Source organism: Varanus komodoensis, unplaced genomic scaffold (assembly GCF_004798865.1).
Source record: "Varanus komodoensis strain SLA01 unplaced genomic scaffold, ASM479886v1 scaffold9, whole genome shotgun sequence".
In the NCBI taxonomy this organism is placed as follows: domain Eukaryota; kingdom Metazoa; phylum Chordata; class Lepidosauria; order Squamata; family Varanidae; genus Varanus; species Varanus komodoensis.
Window position 1 is genome coordinate 3,392,403 of NW_025336598.1, and position 20,731 is coordinate 3,413,133.

Here is a 20,731-nt window from a genome sequence, read left to right on the forward strand (position 1 = left end):
TGCTCTATACAGTCAGTAAAACCTAGAGCAGGAGCTGACTGGCTCAGATCATTTATTTATTTGTTTATTTATTTAAGATATTTGTATGCCATCCTTTGCGAGAGCCTCAGGGCAGCTTACACAAATAACATTCCAAAATACATAACAATATAATATAAATAAATTGACGGCCCACTCTGGCTGCAATTAAAATATGATAATAAAATTCAATATTAAAACTTATTACAATATTGATTAAATAAAAAGGTCTTAACCTGGCACCGAAAAACATATAATGATGGCACCAGGCAGACCTCTCTCGGGTGTGCATTCCATAGACGGGGCACTACCGGAGAGAAGGCCCTCCTCTGGTTACTCCATCTCCTAATATCTTTCACAGAGGGTTCCCGGAGGAGGGCTTCTGCTGCTGAAATCAGGGGGCGGGAGGGCAAATACAGAAAAAAGGCGTTCATTTAGGTATCCTGGTCCCAAGCCATTTTGGGTTTTATAGGTAATAACTAGCACCTTGAATTGAGCCCGGACTTCGATGGGAAGCCAATGGAGCTGATAGAGGACTGGGGTTATATGAGAGTAACGCCCAGTCCCCGACAGCATCCTGGCAGTTCTGTTTTGAACCATCTGAAGTATCCAGACTGTCTTCAAGGGCAGCCCCATGTAAAGCACGTTACAGAAAGCCAACCGGGAAGTAACCAATGTGTGTCTTACTGTTGCTAGGCAATCTTCCTCCAGGTAGGGACGCAGCTGATGAATTAGCCAAAGCTGAAGGAAAGTGCTCCTCGCCACCGCTGTCACTTGAACTTCTAAGGACAGCTCTGGATCAAGAAGCACTCCCAAGCTGCAGACCCTGTCCTTTCGAGGGAGTGCCACCCCGTCCAGGGCAAGGCCCAAGTCACCTACCCAGGAGTACGAATCACCCACCAACAGAACCTCCGTCTTATCTGGATTGAGTTTCAGTTTATCATGAGCTTCTTGTTGCAAAATTTAGGCTTAAATTGAAGAAAGTAGGGAAAAGCACTAGGCCACTCAGGTATGACCTAAATCATATCCCTGATGAATATACAGTAGAGGTGACAAATAGATTTCAGGAATTAGATCTGATAGACAGAGTGCCTGAAGAACTATGGACAGAGGTACGCAACATTGTACAAGAGGTAGCAACTAAAACCATCCCAAAGAAAAAGAAATGCAAGAAAGCAAAATGGCTGTCTAAGAAAGCTTTACAAATAGCTGATGAAAGAAGGGAAGCGAAAGGCAAGGGAGAAAGAGAAAGATACACCCAATTGAATGCAGAATTTCAGAGAATAGCTAGAAGAGATAAGAATGCTTTCTTAAATGAACAGTGCAAACAAATAGAAGAAAACAATAGAATAGGAAGGACCAGAGATCTCTTCAAGGAAATTGGAGATATGAAGGGAACGTTTCATGCAAAGATGGGTATGATAAAGGACCAAAATGGCAGGGACTTAACAGAGGCAGAAGAGATTAAGAAGAGGTGGCAAGATTACACAGAGGAACTATAAAAGAAAGAGCTTAAAATCCCTGATAACCACAATGGGGTGGTCACTGACCTCGAGCCAGACACCCTGGAATGTGAAGTCAAATGGGCCTTAGGAAGTCTGAACAACAACAAAGATAGTGGAGGTGACAGTATTCCAGCTGAGCTATTCAAAATCCTAAAAGACGATGCAGTAAAAGTGCTACACTCAATACGCCAGCAAATTTGGAAAACTCAACAGTGGCCACAGGATTGGAAAAGGTCAGTTTACATTCCGATCCCAAAGAAAGGCAATGCCAAAGAATGTTCAAACTACCATACCATTGCACTCATTTCACATGCTAGCAAAGTTATACTCAAAATCCTACAAGCTAGGCTCCAGCAGTATGTGGACCAAGAACTACCAGAAGCACAGGCAGGATTTCGAATAGGGAGAGGAACTAAGAGATCAAATTGCCAACATATGCTGGATCATGGAGAAAGCTAGGGAGCTCCACGAGAACATCTACTTCTGCTTCATTGATTATGCTAAAGCCTTTGATTGTGTGGATCACAACAAATTGTGGCAGGTTCTTAAAGAGATGGGAGTACCTGACCATCTTATTTGTCTCTTAAGAAACCTATATGCAGCTCAAGAAGCAACAGTGAGAACTGGACACGGAACCACTGATTGGTTCAAAATTGAGAAAGGAGTTCGGCAGGGCTGTATACTATTGCCCCGTCTATTTAACTTATATGCAGAGCACATCATGAGAAAGGTGGGGCTAGATGAATCACCAGTTGGAATTAAGATTGCTGGGAGAAATATCAACAACCTCAGATATGCAGATGATACCACTCTCATGGCAGAAAGTGAAGAGGAGCTAAAGAGCCTCTTGATGTGGGTGAAGGAGGAGAGTGCAAAAGTTGGCTTGAAACTCAACATCAAGAAAACTAAGATCATAGCATCCGGTCCTTTCACTTCCTGGAAAATAGATGGGGAAGAAATGGAGGGAGGGACAGATTTTATTTTCCTGGGCTCCAAGATCACCGCAGATGGGGACTGCACCCAAAAAATTAAAAGACGCTTGTTCCTGGGGAGGAAAGCTGTGGCAAATCTAGACAGCATACTAAAAAGCAGAGACATCACCCTGCCAACAACAGTGCGTATAGTCAAGGCTATGGTTTTCCCAGTTGCATGTATGGCTGTGAAAATTGGACCATAAGGAAGGCTGAGCACTGAAGAATGGAGGCCTTTGAATTGCGGTGCTGGAGGAGACTCCTGCAAGGCCCTTGGACTGCAAGGCAATCAAACTGGTCAGTCCTAGAGATCATCAACCCTGACTGCTCTTTAGAAGGCCAGATATTGAAGATGAAACTCAAATACTTTGGCCACCTATTGAGAAGGAAGGACTCCCTGGAGAAAAGCCTAATGCTGGGAACAATAGATGGCAAAAGAAGAAGGGGACAGCAGAGGAAGCGGTGGCTGGATGGAGTCACTGAAGCAGTTGGTGTGAGCTTAAGTGGACTCCGGGGGATGGTGGAGGACAGGAAGCTTGGAGGAATGTTTTCCATGGGGTTGCAATGGGTTGGACATGACTTTGCGACTAACAACAACAGACTCATAGAGATATAGACTTATAGCCTATTAACACTATTGAAACACTGGTGATGCTGAGATTACCCACAATAAATCACTCCTAATGTGAGCAAATATCTTTTGAAAGCACATACTTTTTCCACAAGCAGAATACACAGCAATTCTGGCATATATTTTGGTAGGCACAGTCTATATCCAAGAGGATATACAGTGGTACCTTGGGTCACAAACTTAATTTTTTCCATGATTCTGGTCGCGACCCGTACTGGTTGTGAACAAGTCAAATTTGCCCATAAGATTCAATGTAAATAAGGTTAATCCTTAAAGAACAGCATATAAAAGTTTTAAATAAACAAATATGTATTTTTTTAACCACAAAAATACAGTATGAGCCATGTCCACAGGCTGCAGGCCAAGCCATGGCCACCTCACCGAGCCCGGGACCCGAGTGGAACGAAAGTAGGGCTGCGGCTCCTGCATCTCCGCCGCAGCCATCTCAGGGAAAGCCACCGCCGCTGAGCAGCCACTGTGCTTCTTCCCCCCGTGGCAGGGAGAGGCAGGAGGTGCAGCACTCAGCCAGCCGCGGCTCCGTCCCTCTCCTCGGCCCATGGAAAGCAGCTATTACTTCCCTCTTCACGGCCCACTCCCGGCCAGGGAGCTGTCCTGCACTCACCTCTCCGGCCTCCTGCTCCCCCTCCTGGAGATTATGAGGTGGCCTTTCTCCAGCTCAGAAGTGGGGTGGCTACAGAGAGCTGAGAAGGCCTCAATGGAGGTGAGCGCATCCCCATGGCTCCCCCTCATTGTGGATGGGGAGAAGGTCATTGTTTGGAGTATTCGGGCAGCGAAGATGGTCGCAGTCGTGTTCGTGCAGGAACATGCCCGCAATCGTGGTCGTCACCCAATACGGAGTTCGTGAACTAAGGCGAAATTTTTCCAAAATTTCTGTTTGCGACCCAATTTGATTGTGAACTGAGGTGTTTGTGAGCTGAGGTACCACAGTACCAATTTTTCTTACTGGTTATTCAAGGTATGCTATTTTTTACTGTAGTCTGTTAAATTTATAGACTGAGTACTGGCACTGGAAAGAGTATAGCTCTCTGGAGTTGTTTTTATCTCTCTGATCTCATGTTCTAATAAACAGAGATTACTGACCGCCCTTGAAAGAGTAGTTAAATATTCACTTCTCATTTAGGACTATTGACCCTAAGACAAAAACACTAGTTTTATCAAAGATTCAAGTAAAGCTTTCTGTTTGATATGTAAAAAGAGATACATTTTCTCTGATTAGCCTTAAAATCTATGCTTTAGTCTTCAAACTATGCTGAATCACAGGTTTACCTAGTTTCTCTATTTAGCGATTACTTCTTGAAACATTCTTCATTCCTCCCTAGGAGTTTTATTTCATTCATCTTATGTGATTCTCTGCAAAATAGTTCTTGACCTCCTGCTTGTTTATCCATTCCTAGCTCTTACCTCCTTTCAAACATAACTGATCAGTACAATTATATTTCACGCCTGTTTAATATCCTGCTCATTTTCCATTATTACTAAAATCTAATAGAGACATGATAACATCCATCCAGATGGACTAGTGATTTGGATCTGGGAAAGCCATCTAAAGTTTCTAAAATACGTTTCTAAACAGAAAAGTTGAGACATGCATGCAAGGATGATAAGGACTTGCATGCATTATCAGAGCTTTCCCTGCTGTCTCTGCAACAGACATGCCCAGTACTGAAGAATGAAATCACTGTTTGTATCTCCAGTATTAAGAACTGCAGCAACAGAAATTACCTTGCTCTAGTTCCGTTTTCTGTATTTTTTTTTACTGTATATATTCTTGTTATTGCTGTTCTAATTTGTTACTTATATAATTTTAATACTCTACTTGATTTAATTATAGCTTAACTTCTGTGTATTTCCATTAATGTTTTAATTGTGTAAGTTTTTAATATTGTAAAACATTACAACTTAAGTACCAATAGTGGGCATAGGTGCAAAATTAATAATAATAATAATAATAATAATAATAATAATAATACTAGTAATAATAGAAACAGTGAAATTCAATCTCTCCTCCATATCACCTCCTTAGATTGTGACCACACTTTCTAGGTATACAGAATCCTTAAAACACCTGCACATGTTGAATTTTCATCTGAATCCAGACTCAGGGAATTATTTGGGTAAAAAGATGTCCTCAAGCATATATGAATGAACTCTTAGTGAACTGTGAAATTTCTTAATTTATGTAGTACATTAATTTGTAAAGCAAATCTTTCTGTCTTAGGTCCTCAATATCTAGCATAATCAATGTCTATTATCCCCATTCATACCAGTACTTCAATATCCTTCAGCTCAATTTACTCTTCTCCCCCTTGTGTCAATCTTCTCTCTCAGCTGTTTTCTCCCTCTCATGTACTGGAATGCCATTCCGCCCCCCCCCCCCCCCCCACTGGGTACTCCAGCCTTCTCCCAGCTCTTTCTACATCTGCACAGCTGCAGCCTTCACACCATCTGCAGCCTCCCTCATGATTCATTGCAAAATACAAACAGACCACAATTATTTACCAGTTGAAAAGTTACAGTGGAATAGACATCTGTTTCTCAAAGAGATTGAACAAGCATGAATTCTTCTATTTGACTGAGCAGAAAAATGGAACTGTGCCCTTTTACAGCTATTCTCTATAGCCTTTCCTTTCAGTATACTTATATCCCTTAATGTTAATACATTAGTGAAGAAATTACATGTTTAAGACAAGATATTACATGAAGAAATCTTCCTTGCTTACTTTTAAGGCTATGCTGAAATTTGTTAATTATTCCTAGTTTCTTAAATGCACAAGTTTGAAACCAAGTTGAGTCAAGAACCTAAAATATTCCTATACCCACAAATAAGCTTTGGATATCATATAACTTACCATGGCTGAGGTACTATCTCCTTCAGGATAAACAAAATTTCCAGTGAAAGCTGGAATGTTTGTTCAGTATGCATAAAATAATCCCATAAAATAGTTACACACAGTGAACTACAAGTATGAATCCCACAATATGCTCTGTCCCAGCCCTATTAAAAGACCAGTGCATCCAATAGAGTATCCTTTACAAACTGGTACTGGATTGCATCCAACTTTGTTTTCTTTGAATGCAAGGCACTGTGGCAAGTACTCATAAGAATTACAGAAAAAATATGCTAGAAAATATAAGGAACTGCAATTCATGATGAATTTTGTCCTGAGTATGCATTGCACAAGATGGGATTCAATGTCCTCTTCTAGATATATGGGACTACAACTGTGAAGTTTCCAAGATTTCTGATGGAATACACACACCCAGTTCCTTGTTTACTACATATTTTGGCTACAATTCATATAGACATAAAAAACTGACAGTGTCTTACATACAAACAAAGCATTGCACTAGATTTGATTCAATGTCATATCATAGAAATTGATTTCAAAATTTCAATTGGGATGGCCCAGAGCTTACTGTCAGTCAATTTCCTTCTCTATTTTCAGTACAGAGCTGTTCTGTTTTATCTTGAAAGGGACACTCCTCCAATCTTCAAGTTATATAATATGGAGTAATGAAAAACCTATTATAATATGCAGAGAATATATACTTTTGGCCCATATTTAGTTTACTGAATAATTTGTTTTGAACTTTCATGCAATAAGGAACTTAGAAAAAACAACCAAGGATAGTATGCCATTCCTTTTACCATGAAACCATGTTAAAGCAATATACAATTAAACAGAAGAAGCCATAGTTTGCAGTGTATCTGTTCACTCAGAGTAAATAATTGTTACCTCAAGATAGCACTGTGCAGTATTTTCTTCACTGAGAAGAAAGGAGAATACTCTGGCAGCCCCAGGTTTTAGTACAATCAGATGAAAGAATTGATTGCTTCTCTAAATATACATAACTTATATTCGTATACAAATGTTGAGTTTTCTTTTGAACATTGAGGAAAGTTATTTTGGTCATTCTATCATTAAACAGCTGATTTGAATTGTTATTTGACTGAAGGGCCTTACGATGAAGGGATTGTGGGGGGAGGTCCCAACCATACCAGAAGGGTACCTGGAAATGTCTGAAATTATGACAAATTTACTTTAGAATATTTTGAAGTAAAGCAGGTACGCATATAGTAGCTTCCACATGACAACTTCCAGCCATTAGTCTCTCAGCATTCTACTGCATTTTCTCAGCATTTCTCAGATAAGTAAGGTGAACATTCTTTATCCACCTCTCACCCTCTCTCTCTGCTTAATAAAGAATATGGGCATACACTCACATGTTGTGCTGGTGGTGGGGTGTCTGATCACCCTTCTCTCCATGATTATATATATACAAGGCTGAGCTATATAATAATATTTGACTTGGTGCAAATTAAAGTTCAACTATCTCATGAAAACTTGAAGGTGGCATAAAGACTTGAACAATTTAACATATATTTGCTCTGATAAATTTTCCTGTACTAACACCTGATGTTAAACTATGTACTTCTGACTTTTTCAGACAATCATTTAATTTTTTCATTGAAACTGAATGAAAATAATTCACTTTGCTTCTTAACAATTTATTATGCATCAAGGTTATCACATTTCATTACCTTTGTCTCTCTTCCTTAGTCCCTTGCTTCTGCTATAACATAGGGCTAGTTCCAGGTTTCAGAAGGCAAAGTAATAAAACAAGGATGTGGCCATCCTTTTCTACAAATTATTCTATAAGGAAGGATGGCTAAATTGAGTAGCTTGACATGGCTTAGAGTACCAAGTCCCAAAAAAACCCAACAACAACAAAAATGGAACGAAACAGGGGAAGGGAAGGGAATTAAGAGGGTCCAGAGCAGGCATCAGTAGCAGGGCCCTGTCAGGCACTGGAGCCTGGACAGCTGCCCAAGGGTACCAAACAAGATGCTGTTTCCAGGTTCTACAAAGAAGAAAAGCCTACTATACTTCCTTCTTGAATAAGTAGCCACCAAAGACATGACTATAGCTCCAAAATGTGTACCTGCATCTTCAAATGCTACTCTCTCATGGATCTGACTGTCACAGTTCTTAAAATCAGAATAACCAGCTTCCTTGGTAGGATAGCTGCTGTAGAAGTACTTCACATGTCAGCAATTATAAAATGCATTGAAATTAGATCTTCTACGCCAGCTAGCTAAATAAAACACAATTTTATTTATGTTGTGATGTACTATTAGTTGAAAACTATATTGCTATCACACTATTTAGGGACTGCAGGTGGCGCAGTGGTTTAAACCGCTGTGCTGCTGGGCTGGTTGATTGAAAGGTCGCCGGTTCAAATCTGCACAACATGGTGAGTTCCCATTGCTCTCTCCCAGCTCCTGCCAACCTTGCAGTTCGAAAGCATGCAAATGCAAGTAGATAAAAAGGAACCACTTTGGTGGGCAGGTAACAGTGTTCCATGCACTTCGGTGTTTAGTCATGCCGGCCACATGACCACGGAGACTGTCTGCGGACAAACGCAGGCTCCCTTGGCTAGGAAATGGAGATGAGCACCGCCCCCTAGAGTCAGGCATGACTGGACTTAATGTCAAGGGGAAACCTTTACCTTTACTATTAGTTGAAAACTACATTGCTATTACACTATTTATAGATCCAGAATCTAGAAGTACATTTGTGCATGTCTATGAAATGCATAAACTTTTATATGGCTTGGCATCACAGTAGATGTCATAGCATTTCTCCCAACCTAAATCTATCTGGATACAACCCTCAATATCTGAATGCTTTCAGTAAGTGTTGTGCCTGACGCCTCAACAGAGGTGGCACCTCACGAGGAAGAATCAAACTCCCAAAGAGAGAATCAGACATCAGAATCCCACGACTTTAGTTTTATGGCCGGCATAAGTGTGGGTCATTTACAACTGTGAGCTGACACCTCACAACAGTAAGGAAGGCTAGTAGCAAGGAAGAGGACCTTCTGAGAGGAGGCCCCATGATTACGGAACCATCTCCACCTGATACCCAACTGGCACCAACTCTGCTATCCTTTAAGTGCCAGGTTAAAACTGCCCTCTATACCAAGGCATTTAATGGTTTTAATAGCCAATGGGATGGGTTTATGTCAGCCTGTTTACTTTTAACAGGCTATGTTGTATTGAACTTATTTTAATTTTCAACCTATTTTCAATTGTTTTAAATTCTGTATTGAAATTTTATGCTGCTTTTATTGTATTTATGTTTGTATTTTATGGTATTTTATGAACTGCTGTTATCCACCCAGAGAGGATTGGCTATTAGACAATATAGAAATTAAATAAATAAGAGGAAAATTTCTAAAAAGTAAAATGGGGGAAGTGTAGAAACAAAAAGAAAACAGAAATCTCATTTAGGAGTAGCCAGGTCTCTCTGATATCTAGGTAAGACCAGCACATTCATCATCCAATGTGAGACTTGTGAAATATAGCTGCCCTAATATAAGTGTCACTTCCAGAGATGGACACTGGCCATTTTCAAGGATAATTATGTTATTCATTCTCAAAGTCTGTCTAGCTTAGAGTAAGATTAAATCAGAAGGCCATCTTTCCAGTTCCATGCCTTAATTCAGAACAACCCATACATCAGTCCCCAAACATGAACCACTAGCTAACTCAAACAAAAGCAGGGGCATTCCTCAAACTACGGCTCATGGGCCGAATCCGGCCTGCCATGTTCATTTATCCAGTCTGCCTAGAGGTTTTGGACTCGCTCAGAGAAAATGATCTCCGAGCGAGTCCAAAAGCTCTGAGCCAGCGCAGGCGTTTGCAGAAGCTGAGCAGAAAGCCGGCGCATGCGCCAGATTGCAACAGCACAACAGCCAGCTCTCCCATTGCACACATATACAAAGCAGGAATACGGAGCGGGAAACAGAAGAGAGGTGGGCGGAAGAGAAAGAGAGACGAAGACGAAGAAACTAAAAAAGGATTGAAGGTAAGAAAAACTTCATAACTTTAAAAATCTATTTTTAATTATGCAAACCTAGAGGCGGCCAGGTCATGCTGCCTTCTCCGAGGGAGTAAACTGCCATGGCTGACTCACCGAGCCCGAGACCGGGGTGAACGGGCTGAGGTGGAGCAGCTTACTCGGAGAAAGCTACAGAGGATAAAGCTTACTCGGAGCAAGCCATGGGGCTCCTGCGCTTCCTCCATGGCCTTCTCCAAGCAAGCAAGCAAACATTTTTTAATTTAGTTAATTTTTAAATGTTAATTAATTTTAAATTTAATATTTTTTAATTTATTATTTTAATTAATTTTTAATGTGCCGTGTGCATAGAAATTCGTTCATTTTTTTTCAAAATATGGTCCGGCCCCTCAACAGTCTGAGGGATAGTAAACTGGCCCCCTGTTGAAAATGTTTGAGGACCCCTGCCCTAGTTAGAGGAAAGTAATATTTCTCAGGGTCAATTGAACTTGAATTGAAGTTGGAGGAAAATTCTTTCTTAGCATGAGTTGGAAACATTTTGTAGCTAATGTCCTGTTTGTGTATTACAAAGCTGGATAGTAACCCCTTCTAATAACAAACTACATTGGTACTTTGGCTCTCAAATGCTTCAGTTCACAACCAAATCGGGTCGCGAACAGAAATTTAGGAAAAAAATTTCCTCAGGTCATCAGGTGATGATTGCGATCGCACCCATCTTCCCTGCACAGGCGCAATCACAGTCATGCTTGGGGGGGAGGGGGATGGCCGTGATCGTGCTTGCGCTCCTGCAGGGAAGACGGGCGCGGTCACAGTCATGCTTGGGGGAGGGGGAGAAGGCCACAATTGTGCCTGTCTCGCCCGCACAAGCATGCCCGCGATAAATACAATTCTGCTGACAGGGTTGTTTCAACTTTAAAAGCAGTTAGCCAGCAGTGGAAAAGGGTTCCCTGTCGTTCTGCATAAGCATGATTCAGTTTATCTGCTATTTCAATTATAAAATAATAACCCATCAACATGTGATATGCAGGTTTCAAGTTCCAGAAACTGACTCCAATTGCTAAAATGTCAGGATCCAAAATCAATATGTATGACTTTACATTATTTTATTTAGTCTAACAGTGGAATAAAAACGTAAGACTTGAACTCTTGTGCTCATACATTTTCAAAATTGGTCATGAAAATACTGTTGTGCCAACTTATACCTCCTGCGCAATCAAGTTTATCCATGGTAGTTTTGTTCCCTAGAATTTGAAGACATTTTCTAAAGTAGCTTAAAAAATATACAGACTGGAAACCTTACCATTTCTGGTAGACTCTTGGAAGACTGGAAATGAAAACTGTATCCATCTCTTCCATTGTGCAGGTGTTACTGTTTGATTCACCATGAATTCTGGATTCCAGGTATTTTCACTTGAAAAATGATAAGAGAACATCAGAAGACTAGACTATGGGACTCAAATGTTGCCTATCACAGAAAATATCTGCAAGTTGGCTGCTCCTTTCCTGAATACTTACAAGTATGTTGATTGGTACCCAGACTATCACTCTGGGTAGATGGCAGGGGTGAGTCTAAATAGCAGATTAATTCCTTGTCCCTTGCCTGTATATCATGCTATCTATACTAGATATCAAGAGTAAGTCAAGGGTGTAATGGAAGGGGCCCTCAGGTCACTGGAGCACCCCTATTTAGCAGATTAAAACCGTGAGTGTTTTTTCAACACCTCCCAACAATTCCTAGGAACTACCTATCTGGAGAGGTCTTCCAGGCATGCACATATGTTTTCTGTGACACATTCCCTCATGCTTAGCCTCTGCTCCTCAACAACATGTGGTTAGCTTCCTTTTGCTGCTCCAAAAACTACCTCCCCACCCCCAACCCCACATTCACATCACACATTTAGAAGACTTTTATTCCCCTTTAAGTAATCATTACTTCCCCAAAGAATCTTGGTGACCATACCAAGGGATTGTCAGGAATACTGACTGTCATTAGTGGATACCAATTCCACATACAAAAAGTACCATTTTCCAGCATTCCTGGGGAAGAGGGATTCTGGGATAAACCATTCTGGGAATTGTAGCTCTGTAAGGCAAATAGGTATTTTCCAGCAACTCTTAACCCAAGAATTATTTGGTAGAAATAATGGCCAAAGTGGAATAAAAATATTGTAACTGAAGCATATTCAATAGAATCAGTGGGAAACATTAGCCATGACTTCTGATAGTCTTAGCTTCCTCTTACCTCAGTTAGGCTAATTTACGCAAGATTCAGCATGATCTAATTAAAGCACAATGAAAGATTGATATTTTGAGAAACAGGAACTCCTAAACCACAGACTCTGAACTCATGAAGGATCTCCCACATGTATATACATACAAAGTCAGTTGTTGCAAGGACCACAGAAAAGTGTAAGAAACCAGTGACTGACAATTCAGACTGATGCTCTTGAGAGAATATAACTACAAATATTTCTATGAGTGTAGGTAATCAGTGCCTGAGTTTTCTTTTTCCTTCTTCCCTCCTTGTTCCTTTCCCCTTGTATGTCATGTATTTAGATAGTATGCCTGTGGGCAGGAACTGCCTTATTAATTCCACATAAGCCAATCTGAGAGCTTTTTGGCTGGAGAGCACGGTGTGAATGTAATTTTTAGAAACCATTCATTTATAATAAATTAAATAATTAATAACTTCCAGAAGCTGTACTGTTTCATTCAAAAAGAGATACTCATCTTGCATTCGTTACTCAACTGAAATTAAAGTCACAAAGCTATTTTTTATTATATAATCATGGATTGCATAATCTTGGAAATAGGTGTGGCTTGGGGTGTGTAGATTTGATGGGGTGTGGCTTTGAGGTGTGGCTCTGACTACCATGAAGATACCTTCCAACTTCTACGTTTGCCACTACACCACTGGAGGTAGCCGATTTATTTGCACAAGGCTTTGTCAATTGTGTTAGATTACAGAGCAAAGTATATATCTTGGATGTAATTACAAAGAATATAATAGATGTTTTACTCACCACTGTAAATACCATTTATACTCTATGGTATTACATGGAATTGAAAAATGAGTAGCAACTTGAGGTACTCCAAATTGGACAGATATTGTTGGCCCTCCAGATGTTTCTGGCTAGAGAAGATGGGAGTGCAGTTCCACAAAATCTGGAGGGCCATATGTTATGCACATTTGAATTAAAAGTTACGTTCAGCATGAGCCAAACTGGGAGCTTTATACACATCCAATGGAGGGTGGAAGGAACACAAATGTGAGTATTGCCTCTGTGCTCCCCTTGCCTACCAAAACATTCTACGCTGGCCTGCAAACAGAAGAGCCAGAGGAACTATCAGGAGCCCTTGCAGGCTAGTGGTGCCTCACTACCCTCCCCCGATGCCCAAAGTTGGTCTTCTAATTTTGAAGTCACAGCTGGTGTGGAAAAAAACCACATCAGCTGCAAGGATGGAGAGAGGGTACTTCAAAGTTGGAGTCCTTGTTCTGCCCTTAGAACATGTTTTCAAGGTTGGAGCTGGGTTTCTGACTTCTTCTATGGTTGTCTAGACCAGGGGTGTCCAACCTGCACCCCATGGGCTGTACGTGGTCCAGGATGGCTATGAATGGGGCCCAACATAAAATTGCAAAGTTACTTAAAACATTGTTTTTTGTGATTTTTTTGGTAACTCGATTGTGCAGTTCTCAAGCATGGACTTTATAGACAACAACATCGTGCTGCAATGTCACATAAAATAAGTGTTCATATGCTCTCACTATTTGTATGCATGGTGGTGGCAGATACCACGAAAATTATGCACAGACTTTTTTTTTGCTCATCACCTTTTGTTAGTGTTTGTGTATTTAATGTGTGGCCCAAGACAATTCTTCATCTTGCAATGTGGCCCAGAGAAGCCAAAAGGTTGGACACCCTGGTCTAGACAGTGGCTATAGTATTATTCCCTTCATTATGCTCAGTCCCATCCAAAAATGCATGAGTGGGAACCCCACTCATACAACATGACTTCTTACTTTCCTTCCCCCACAACTCTCTGCAACCCTGCAATCTGGTACCAGAGATTCCCTGAACCCTCTGGAGTAGAAGTAGAGGAAAGGGTCTGGGAAGAGAAGGGAAATTCATTCTGCCAGCTTACAGACAGGCACTGTTGGCTATGACTCAGTGTAAACAGTAATTTTCTTTCCTGCTTAAAGTGTGTGCTAAATGCAGCTTATATACAAGAAGTATTCACCACTATTTTTTCTTTCTATGTATTCTCTTAACAGAACTTGTGAACAGCTTTTTCTTGAAGACATGTTGCCACTTTTCCTAGTGGCCCTGTTCTTATGCAGGTCCATACACAAATTAAACAAGGATGCATTCCTCATTACTTTATCTTCATAGCAAAATACATTTTATTTGGTCTACTTCTGTGACTCAAGCTCCTGTAGCTGGTTAAAGATTACAGCCTTTACCCATGTTTACTTCTATGCACACTGTTCCTAGAGTTCACACTCCATTGTCCCCTGCCCTAGGCCTTAATAGCAGACCGGTTTACAGAAATTAAGCGAAACTTTTCCTGACATAAAGAAAACATCACAAGAAAGAATCAACCTGCTAAACTTCTTCCTGTCAGGCTGCTTCTAGATGCACAAGACAGTGGCCAGAAAAATTGGTGGCAATTCAAGCAAGAACAAATGGAGGTAAAGATTCAAATAATTTTCCATGTGATAAGAATGTGACAGTGGCTACAGAATTACCATAAAAATAACAGCACTGACTCTATATCAGTATACAGATTGGGTCATACAATATTACCAAAACAGACAACTCCCTCACTAATATTGCATTGATTGATGGTTGTGACTCCATAAAAGTCACAACCATCAATTTACATGAACTAAACAGATCTGTCCAGGTCAGGACATTTTGGAGGGCATTCATTTGTAGCATCAGCGTAAGTCCAAGACAACTTGACAGCACATTACAAATACTGTGTTGCATTGTTATTATTCCATTGTCAAGCTTAGTAGTAACCGAAACTGAAATTACTATTTCTAAAGCTAAAATCATGCAAATACTTCCAAATATTTTGTTTCCAAAAGTTTGCAACAAAACTGCACCTATGTTTTATTTACTTGCAGATGCTGAGAGCTACAACCACTTAGCTGTGTGCATTACTTAAGCTGCTCTGTTTCACCCACAAAGCATTCTAGTTACAGCAAATAGTTTTCACAGTGTGTATACAACAGATAACGCACACACACACGTATATGTATTCCAATTCCAATTTCATTTATCAGCATCAAGCCAGCAATTGTAAGCCTTAACAGGCACTTCTAAACCACTATCATGATTTTCTTTGTAACTCTCATCTAACACTCCCATCCCCGTTTTGTACTATAAGTCTGAAAACTGTAAGAAAAATAGAAGGGTAGTGATATGAATACAGTGGTACCTCAGCTCATGAATGCCTTCGTTCACAACCAAATCAGGCTGCAAACAAAAATTTCATGAAAATTTTGACTTGGGTCACGAACTCCACATTAGGTGGTGACCAAGATTGCAGCCATCTCTCCCTGACCCCCAAGTGGGGAGATGGCCACTATCGCAGTTGCATTCGTGCAGGAAAGACGTATGTGATCACAGGCACGCTCCTGCAGGAAAGACAGGAGCAGTCTCAGCCACCCACCCCCGAGTGGGGAGATGGCCATGATCGCAGTCGCATTTGTGCAGGGAAGATGTGCATGATTGTGGCTGTGCTGTGCCTGTATTTCCTGCAGGAGTGCGCCCATGCCAGGATTTCTTTGAGAAGCACCACCCCAACATAACTGTAACGAACAGAGTGTTGAATCTGATGAACAATAACGTGGCCTCTCATTTCTGGAGGGTTATGCAGCGCAGGAAAAATAAGTGACTATAGGCAGATTTTTCACCAAAATCGACCCTGCAGCTAAGAGACAAAGAAGAGAGGAAACCCCTGAAAGAGATCTCCCCAGTGTCCCTATGGAGGAGTACTCTCTCAAAACAATAACCTCCCCCACACCTAGCTTAGTGTTCTCCACTGTACTGTACAGTACTTCGTTACTTTGTTGTTCTTTGTCACTTTTTTCAAATTTTTCTGATAAAAAAATAGTTACAGAATGGATTAACTTTATTTACATTGAATCTTATGGGGAAATTTGACTTGGGTCACAACCAATTTGGGTCACAACCAGAGTCATGGAACAGATTAAGTTCGTGAGTCAAGGTACCACTGTATTCTACTTTATGGTTCTACATCTCAAAAACCTTATTTAGAGAAGCACTAATAGTCTCACAAATGTAGTAAAATTTTAAAGGTAAGTACATTCTGTTTCTGCTGGTATTATGTATGCAAACAGAACAATGTCATAATTGTGTCTTTACAGTATCAGTCACACCCCTAAGGTAGGCATTTCATTTCCATACATTAAAATGCTCATTTTAAACTGAGTACACACCCTACTTAGAAGTGAGTAAAGTCAATAATGAACTGATTAAATCCACTCCCTTACACACCCATCCCAAAGGGAAAAACAAATGGAAACTTAGCTTTACAAGGCAAGGTAACTGAAGTTGTAAAATGTAAAATTCTACCTTAGTAACAAATTGTGGTTAAATTTCTAGTATATATTAAAGAAAATATTGGAACATGTTTTTTGTTATTACTTGCAACTTCGATTCCTGCTTCTCACCTGAATTAAATCTCAGTGAGTAACTCAAATACAGACTAATCAATAAGGTGCATACTGTAGTGAAGTTTTCTGCCTGAAATTACTTCAGAAACCGCATTAATTTTAGACTAATAGAAATCTTGTGTCCAGAGTGATAACTGGAAGGTTGCTGGTCCAAAACTCCTAACAAGGCAGACATTACTATTTAGAAATTAAAAGTACAATTCCATCATTGTGCTCCCTCCACAACTATTGCCTTTTCAATGCAAAGCATGAAAACTCAAATTATTTGGAAAGAAAGTTAAAGGGCAACAAACAGTTACACTTTAAGGGAAAGCAAGCAAGATTAACAGTCAATCCCTGCAAATCCTCAATTCTAAAATGCCTGTTTCCCCTTATTACTATAGCAAATGTGATACAACACAGGGCACAAGTAACTTGGCAAGATTCCTCCTCCCACGTCCCATGATAATTATGGCACACTTTCCCAATATGGAAAGAGATTGGGGTGAAGACAGAGAATATGCAGTGTACTGGGATCACAGAAGGCAAGAGACACACCAAGGTCATTATCAATTTCACAAAACAAAGGCTAATATAAAGCAACTATTTACAGACAAATTAATAAGCATTGTTGCCACTTGTCAGCTTGATCTTGCAAACATTAATTTAGGAGTAAGTGCCATTGGACTTATTGGGATAAATCTCTAATCAATCTTTCAAGAATAAAAGTTCTAATTATAGTGTATCAATTTATACTTACAATGTGTAGTTACACCTACCTAAGCAGTTCTAAATTCAATTATGAACATGTATGTTTGTGCATGCACTCATGTGAGCACAGGGGCTTATAAATTAACAATCAAATCTTGGCATTTGAATGCCTTTTAAAACATTTTTTTTAAAAAATAAGCAAACAGATATGACACCTAGGCATTGAGGGAGAACCAAATCATTGTTATTCAGCAATCGTCATGAAGATAAAGTTAATTGCTTTTCAAAAAGTACTTTCATGTCCTTCCAATGCCCCTGGATACTTTTAGGACTATGCTTCCTAAATGCTTGGGAAGGGACCAAGGAAAGTAAGGTAAGCTCTGCAGGTTAGAACAGAAACATTTTTTTCTTGTGAAATCATAAAAATAAATTCAGGCTTTGGCAACATCATAGCTCATGCTCTCTGGGTGTGGGATTTTTTTCAACTATTCATACTAGTAACACAATGTTACTTTCACCAACTAGTACACACATTCAGTGAAAATGAATTGTTTGGTAGGTGCAGCAATGGCAGAATTCTTTTTTCTTTTGCTCTGTCCTCTTGTGTGTTGTCAGAAATGGCTTATTGAACCTACTTTAAGGCCATTTATCCAAGGACTTGCAAACAGGTTCAGTTTTCAACACACAAACACACCAAACGTTGGCTAGGAAGTAAGAAGAAACCACCCAACAGGAAAGTCCAAAGGCGTGATAATGTGCAGTTGATACATAACATGCATCACCACCTGAACTTTTGATTTACAAGTCCTAACACGGATCAGAATTCTCCACTTTATCTTGATGAGCTCTTTAAAACGCAAAAGCTTATATAATCCTCTACTGATCTGGTTCAATAAAAAATATATTATCTACTTATATTGTTAATCTATTTCTTTTATAATCCTTACTTCCTTTAGTGAGCTCAGGGTGGCATATACTAATGCAAATTACTACATTTTATCCTCAGAACAACCTTGAAAGGTAGAATAAATTGAAGGGGTTTGGCCCAAGGAAAGATTGATCTCTGACCTCCTCAAGCTAAAATCCAGCAGTTTAACCACTATGTAATTCTGGCTTTTTATCAGAGAAGCATAGAGACACCAGAAATGAGAATTTACAGATTTACCACTGCTTGAATCAAGCTAATAAATGGAGTCATTAGACATTCAAAGGTTAGTTAGAATAACCTGTGAATAGCTTTGAGCACTTAAAGATATTGATATATATCCTTTGAAGGAGAAATATTGCAAAGATTTTCCCAAACTATTAATTATATAATATCATTAGATTATAAGAAAATGAGATAGATCCCCATTCCAAAGAGCTTATAGTCTGCATTCAGACTATAGAAGTGAGAGAGCAAAAGAGAAAGAAATTGGTAAGGATGCAAGTAAAGGTTGTACGAACCTAAGTTTTACTTCAGCTAAGTAGGCAGTATAAGTGAAATTCAAACACACAAACTTCTCCCTCCTTCACATACCAGGTTTGTCCATTTTTCTTTTTGCAAAAAATCTGGAGCTTTCTTCAGCCATTGACAGATAAGGATACTACAGGTGCAACTTTTCTTACCCTGACAATGAAGCTTTCCTTCAATGACTATAGCTGTTGAATTTCTGCTGACATGCAAGCACTTTAAGGTGATCAAGCATTGTCTGGTAAAACAAATCCTAATCATATATTTTGTTACTAACCCTAACCCACCCACCCCCATCCTACCTCTTGTATCAATAAATATGTAAGTGTCCACCCTACTTAGAGATTCAAAGTGGTAAAAAAGGTAGATACAGATCTCAGGTACTTCCAAATAAAATACTCCTTGTATTACCAAGATTGTTTTTTTCTGTCAGGGAAAAGCCAGAGTACGTGGTAAGAGAACATGGGAGTGCTACAAAATGAATATTGCAATTGATGGCCCTTCCATAAAGTTTTGTGACTGTGGCAATGCAATAACGAAGTAAAGGCCATATCTGGAAACACCTTTTACATCTTGAAGAGTGAAGGATCTGACCCTGTAGCCAACCTGATAGGCAGAAATTAACCCACTGTAGGATTTTCCCAGACAGGAAATGCAGCAATGAGAGGACTCCCCTCTAGCTGAACTCTTATTCGAACACGCTGTTAAAGGCACAAACAACTAAATAAGACAGCAGCCACCATACCCTTTTCTGTTCTTTCATACAGCTTTGATACAAATAAGCGTAGAAGGAAGGTCCTATACAGATTCCCTCTTGTCGCAGTTCGTTTACCAGCCTTGACAGGCGGTCATTTCGTTTGTATAGTTTCACCTCTTCCCTGTCTTGATGAATCAACAGAAGGAAGCCTTTCACCTGTTGAATTTTCTCTTCAACATGCTGTTAAACAGATACAGAAGCCTTTACAGTGCTAGCAGTTCTCTCTTACACGCTCAGACACAGAGTATACCACAGTAACTCTCTTTCCAGCGTTTCCCTTTTCTCTACCCTCCCCATGTCCTATATAGGGGTCTAGATACGCAAACAGAGGGAGGAACGCCGTACACGCACCTGGGTCTTGACAAGCGGCGAGTACAGCTCGCCTCTTAGCTGGCGCGGCCGCGGTCAGGACGAAGGTTTCTATTGGCTCATTTCCCGAGGAAAGAGCGAATCGCCGCCTGAAAGAACGGCGCACGCCCGCCGCCAATGCAGCCCCCTCAGAGCGAAAAGGGTTCCAGCCCGCCGCCGCCAGACGGAGAAGTGAAGTCAGCCCAGTAGGAATCCATCCGCGGCGCCGCTGGGACAGCCGTACATTGCCCTTGCCAGCGCAGCACGAGCGTTCGTTCCTCGCCTGGCAGGAGCTGCGCGCGCTCCTGTTACTCCGTCCGTCGCTCCCCTACGGGAGGCGGCTTAGCGATCGGCTAAGCAAGGACCGGCAGCAGCGCAGACGCAGCGTAGTTTCGTCCGTTCGCGTACCTCACACGGAGGCGGTCGTTCGGTGACAGGTACCGGAAATTAGGTCGCTGTGCGCGCACAGACACTAACACACACGCGCGTACGTACGAGGCACACGCCCGTACACACCTCCTGCCACGGCTGCCTCCTATTGGATAAGGAAGGAGGGAAAGGAAAAATCGGGGGAGGAGTACCCTGAGGAGAGACGGACGCTGTAAGCGCGAGGGCACTCGTAGGAACAAGCGCGCGCGCGCACCCGCCCCGCGCCAGGCACGGCGACCAAACGCGGCTAAGTTCTTGCTGGTGCGAACATGTGACGCCCGCTTGCCCCACTTCCCTACCGCATGCCCTTAACACGGCTTGATCTCCAGGAGTCAGCGA

At 40.9% G+C, this 20,731-nt stretch overlaps 1 protein-coding gene across 15 annotated transcripts in view; it reads right to left on the bottom strand.

The window, feature by feature from the left end:
• PPARA (peroxisome proliferator activated receptor alpha) overlaps positions 1–20,418 on the bottom strand; it is a 60,124-nt gene extending 39,706 nt beyond the window's left edge. For 4 of the 15 annotated variants that reach the window (XM_044417775.1, XM_044417764.1, XM_044417776.1 and 1 more), the window contains exon 1: positions 11,310–15,545. In XM_044417775.1, the coding sequence (XP_044273710.1) occupies positions 11,310–11,312 (3 nt within the window). In that variant the 5' untranslated portion in view covers positions 11,313–15,545. Of the gene's footprint in view, positions 1–11,309; positions 15,547–19,603; positions 19,910–19,966 lie in introns of those variants that run through there. The other 11 variants (XM_044417774.1, XM_044417767.1, XM_044417780.1 and 8 more) reach the window with 10 other exon arrangements.
• Between the last annotated feature and the right edge of the window lie 313 nt (positions 20,419–20,731).